General features: G+C 41.9%; 1 protein-coding gene across 2 annotated transcripts; it reads left to right on the forward strand.

Moving 5' to 3' along the window:
• Window positions 1-931: 931 nt before the first annotated feature.
• nadk2 (NAD kinase 2, mitochondrial) lies at window positions 932-5,491 on the forward strand. Of its 2 annotated transcripts, none has more exons than XM_010766586.1 (8): window positions 932-1,192; window positions 1,427-1,510; window positions 3,258-3,388; window positions 4,183-4,276; window positions 4,404-4,547; window positions 5,054-5,109; window positions 5,186-5,239; window positions 5,342-5,491. In XM_010766586.1, exons 1-8 carry the CDS (start codon window positions 1,122-1,124, stop codon window positions 5,488-5,490), a joined length of 783 nt encoding a protein of 260 aa, XP_010764888.1. In that variant the 5' UTR covers window positions 932-1,121; the 3' UTR covers window position 5,491. The 2 variants fall into 2 exon arrangements, with proteins under 2 accessions (XP_010764888.1, XP_010764889.1); XM_010766587.1 differs by having other exon boundaries at window positions 936-1,192; window positions 4,452-4,547.
• Window positions 5,492-5,655: the final 164 nt, after the last annotated feature.

Here is a 5,655-nt window from a genome sequence, read left to right on the forward strand (position 1 = left end):
GTTGTGGGACAGCAGGGGACGAAGAGGTACAGCGCAACGCCAGCTAGGCTCCACGAGGGGACGAAGAGGTTACAGAGAACGATGTCGTTGTACACAGGCGGAGAAGAGGTACAGACGGAGATGTCCCAGTTGTAGCCACGAGGGGAAGAAGGAAGTACAGAAGAAGATGTAGTTCGTACACAGGGAAAGAGGTACAGAATGAAGAAGTGTTCTTGTACACAGGGGGAGAAGCGAAGTGACCAGAGGATGTAGTCGTACCAGGGAGAAAGAAGTAGCAGACCCACTGTCAGTTCTGTCACCCAGGGGGCGGGTGTGGAGACAGAAGTACTATGTAGAAGATGTAGTTGTACACACGCAGGGAGAAGTAAGTACATAAGCACAGACTGTAGTTGTACACAAGGGGACGAACAGAAGTACGAGGAGAATGTTAGTTGTACCACTAAGGGGAACGAAGAGGTACAGAGAAGTTGAAGAGACATGAAGAAGAGGGGGCACATGTTGATGTAGAAGAGACATGGAGAAGAGGGGACACATGTTGATGTAGAAGAGACATGAAGAAGAGGGGACACATGTTGATGTAGAAGAGACATGAAGAAGAGGGGACACATGTTGATGTAGAAGAGACATGGAGAAGAGGGGACACATGTTGAAGTAAAAGAGACGTGAAGAAGAGGGGACACATGTTGATGTAGAAGAGACATGAAGAAGAGGGGACACATGTTGATGTAGAAGAGACATGAAGAAGAGGGGACACATGTTGATGTAGAAGAGACATGAAGAAGAGGGGACACATGTTGATGTAGAAGAAACATGAAGAAGAGGGGGCACATGTTGATGTAGAAGACACATGAAGAAGAGGGGGCACATGTTGATGTAGAAGAGACATGAAGAAGTGGATTTTGCAGAATAGGAGACCTTTAAAGAAAATACTAAGTTAAGTACAAGTACCTGAAATGTGTACTTGAGTTCAGAACTTGAGTAAATGTAAAACTTGGTTGCTCTCCACCGCTGCCAGACTTCCACTGATTGTAACCGGGGTGCAAAAAGCCACATGAACAAAGGCTTCAGAGTTCACAAAGCACGTCCACTGACTGCAGTTTGTTTTGTCAGGTGACGGGACAATGCTTCTTGTTGCCAGTAAGGTTTTAAGCAAAGACAAACCAGTCGTTGGAGTGAACACGGACCCCGAAAGGTAAACCACTCTACAGCACTTTAGGGGAGGGGCTTAAAACAATCAGACATATTGATATATTGTGAATCAATGAAAAAAACTTTTTTTAATTTAAATAAAAGTGTAGCATGTAGAAGAAGTGTGAAAGTAGAAGTATATATTGCAGTTATTCACAGATTCCTTACAGTAATTGATTACTCTCACCACAGTAAAAAGCATACACTGTCATTCCTCCCACGTGTGTTTGCACCCCAGGTCAGAAGGTCACCTGTGCCTGCCCGTGCGCTACACTCATGCCTTCCCAGAGGCCCTGAAGAAGCTCTGTTGTGGTGAGTTCAGGTGCGTATTTATCCACAGATAATCATAGCACTGTAATGTTGGGACGTCCATGCTGCCCTGTGTGTCCTCTGTAGCTTATATTCAGTCGTGGAGTCATCTATAAATAGATATATAGAGAGAGAATCTCCCAAATGACTCCCAGCTGCCGTCTGTAAACAAGTAAACAACTTTCTTTGCTATGAGCTCAGAGGTCATGACAAGTTTAAAGTTGTGTTGTCTGGAAAAAAGTCACATGGTTACTAAAACCTCCCCAATGTGTGTCCAGACTCTGTGGGATATTTTAAATCCAGTTACAGTGTCCCGTCTAAATGACACAAGTCCTTCAGATCACTGTACCTGAGATTTACTCTAAACGCTCTGCAGGTTTGATTGAATTGCAAATTACACGAGAGTTCAGAAGCCTTTATCTTAAACGAGGGTTGAACGAGACAGCAGGTGTTGAATGTTGTTCATACTATATTTGGTTATATAAATAAAATTGACTTGACTCGTAAACCTCCCCTTTAATAATTGATTTGCAGATCAGATATCCTTTTGGATTATTACCTGGTTTCACTTGTGTTGTCTAGGTTACATATGTTAGGACACATTTATCTTGCTTATGTCTCTAAAATACAATACATGTAATCAGTTTTTGAGACAAATGTTGTGGCGATGCAGCTCTCACACAACAGGACAGTATGAAACAGAGAGGAATCAATAAAACACAAACACAGATATAGCTGATCAGTCATTATTATTTAGTTGTTGCAACAAACAAACAATAATGGGGATTACATCACCTGCTGCCACAGCATGTAGTAGCAACAATCATACAGCATATAGCCACTGCAATGAACACACACACATTCTCCCTAAGCATGTTTAACACACACACATTTGATCATGCAGCCTACCACACAAAGGTCACAGGTTTCTCTCTGAAAGCTATATTTGTATATGTTTAAGCATCATCGTCTCATGACATCTTTAGGATTAGTTAACTAACAAAGGTTAACTGTTTTTATAACCTGAGCCCTTCTCTGAACCTCCTCTACCCTCGGTGTCAGCTCACTTCAAATGAATACATCTTTTGATAATTCAGAACGACCATTGTCTCTCTGTGTGTGACCCAACTCAGTAACACACATCTTTAATGAATATCAGAAATACGCTGTATTAAACATTGTGCTATAACACAACCGTCTCACAGGCTTGTGTCAGACATGATTGTTGGATGTATTTAAATTGTGTCCGCCTCAAACATTAATTATGTTCAGGTTATTGACCCTCAAGTTAGTCCAATAAAGCAGACCTATATCCTAAAGTGTTTTCAAATGGCACCTTCCAATCACCTATGAATATATGTATAATGTTTTCTTGTTCACAACTAAGAGCTGTATTCTTGATCACCATTACAACAGAAAACCAGTGTAACGGTACATTTTTAATGAACTGGGACCAGGTAGTAAGGGTCTAATAGAAATATGCTATCAAGTTGCATTGTGGGAAATGTAGGACTTATACATTTCTGAGATTGAGCCATAAAAGATACCAAGAAAGTGAATATCTGTTGGTTTGCTGTTTTCATTTCGATCTTATTGTTTTAGCCTTCTAACGAAACGTAGAGTCGAGCGGTTCTCACTGGTGTTTTAAAAAGGTGTGTGTGTGTGTGTGTGTGTGTGTGTGTGTGTGTGTGTGTGTGTGTGTGTGTGTGTGTGTGTGTGTGTGTGTGTGTGTGTGTGTGTGTGTGTGTGTGTGTGTGTAGGTGGCTGTGGCGTCAGAGGATCCGTCTGCACTTAGAGGGGACGGGAATCAACCCGACGCCCGTGGATCTTCACGAGCAGCAGATGAGCCTGGAGCAACACAGCCAGGCGCACAGAATCACCACCATGCTCCGTAAGTCCCCGTTTACAAGAACCATTTCAATCACTGATCTACACGAGTTGAAGTTGTGTTTTTGTTGGTTTATTGATTTCCCTTTCGGGTGCGAGTCAGGTCTCTCTCCTGACATATAGGATCTGTGTAGTCACAGTTGAGTAAGTCGACACGGCATACAAGTGAATACAACTCACTGCAAACACCCAACATTGAATGACATTAGAAAATAAGAAAAGACAAAATTATTCTGTATCACGAATAGCAAGTATGTTTCAAATATCCCCCAAAGCAAACCCTCCTCCCACAGTTCACAATTAAATCCAAAAAAGTCCACTTTGAGTTTTCTATAACAAAAATATGCAATGGTCCACAAATCACAGATCTCGTGTTCAAAGGACTAAAACCAAAAGGCCTGCGTTTAGTTGATGGCCCCACGATGCTGCCGGACAGGGGGAACACTGTGACCCTCGATCAACACTGAACTAAAGGTGTGACTGGGCTCTAGACAGATGACGTGCCCCCTGCACTCTGTGTTAATTACAGATGTTAACGCTGAGATTTGTCAATCCATGATCAGCTGATATTCCCACGTCCTTAAAAAGAGCTCTGCTGGAGACACATGTTGTCTGATAATCCCCGCTCAGGAACCAAATCAATGTTTCTATTCTCTCAATGTTTCTCTACTAATTCAAGCCTGTGACACAAAATGAACATCGACATAACTACACTGTAGCTATGTTTGTTTGACAAATAAAGAACCTTGAACCCTTGAACCCTTGAACCCTTGAACATTGAACTTTGACATTTCACAGGGAAAGGAAATCCATACGAAAGCTTCTCCAAGCCTAACCTGCTCCCGATCAGAAGCCTGAATGAGATCTTCATCGGAGAGTCTCTGTCCTCCAGGTACCTGTCATCCTGTCTGATGAAGCCAGTTGATTGGTGCATGTTGTTTCCCTCATTGATCCTCAGACGACGCACCGTCACCCTACCAGTCTGCAGAACTCACCGGTGCAATCTGTGTCCACCACAGGGTGGAGTTAAACTCGATCAAACCGCATGTTAAACTCTTGCTCCATAGGGCTTCCTACTATGAGATCTCAGTGGACGACGGGCCGTGGGAGAAGCAGAAGAGCTCAGGTCTCAGCATCTGCACAGGAACAGGATCCAAAGCCTGGTAAACCCACTCTACTGCACTTGATGTATTGTGGTTTATATGTTTGAAGTGTTTTCTTATGTTGTTTCTATGAAGTGTATCTTGTAAAATGTCTTTGTGTAACATACTATAAAATGTAGGGCTGCTCGATTATGGCAAAAATCATAATCTCGTTATTTGGGTCAATAATTGTAATTGCGATTATTCATTGACTTTGAAAACATCCATTTATTGGAGAAAAAAAAAATGTGAACGGTTTGTTTTTAACAGTTGATTACCCTGAACTTTAAGTGTAACTCAACTGAAAAACAACAAAAACAAAAAAGTAATAATAAAAAAATAATCGTTTTATTTTGATTACGTTGTTTTCGTAATTGTTGCAAGCCATAATCGTAATCGCGATTAAAATACGATTTAATTGAGCAGCCTATGAAAAAGTGCACTATATACCTGGTCATTTGGGAGAAACCAGCTCGAGTGCGCGAGAATTTGTAATCCTGTATGAATCCTCTCGTCTGCTTGCTCAGGTCATACAACATCAATAAACTGGCTGAACAGGCGGTGGAGGAGGTTCTCAACATCGGTACGTACAACTTCTGATTCTCAAATGAAGTCTAAAGGGAACCAGGTTTTTAAAATTCACCTTTTTTCTTCTTCAGGAAAGTCTCAGACAGGTCTTGATATCCCGCTGAATCGTGACTTCATTGAAAAGGGTGAGTTTATAAACCTCTTATTTATTTTAGATTGAACATGTTCTGTCACCTAGTTTCATGTGACGATGGTGTGTGTGTGTGTGTGTGTGTGTGTGTCCTCAGTGACTGATCTGTACAACGAGTCTCTGGTGTTCAGCCCGGACGACAGACGTATGTTCTTCAGCATCAGAGAGCCCATCGTCAACAGAGTGTTCTCCAGCAGCCGGCAGAGAGGCTTCGCCAGCAAGTCAGTGAACCTCCTCAGACTGTAGTTCCACCTGGAGTACATCCACAAGATCTGAGTACTTTTACTTTTACTCAAGTACAAGATCTGAGTACTTTTACTCAAGTACAAGATCTGAGTACTTTTACTCAAGTACAAGATCTGAGTACTTCTACTTTTACTCAAGTACAAGATCCGAGTACTTTTACTCAAG

Source organism: Notothenia coriiceps, unplaced genomic scaffold (genome assembly GCF_000735185.1).
Source record: "Notothenia coriiceps isolate Sejong01 unplaced genomic scaffold, NC01 NC01_scaffold00003413, whole genome shotgun sequence".
In the NCBI taxonomy this organism is placed as follows: domain Eukaryota; kingdom Metazoa; phylum Chordata; class Actinopteri; order Perciformes; family Nototheniidae; genus Notothenia; species Notothenia coriiceps.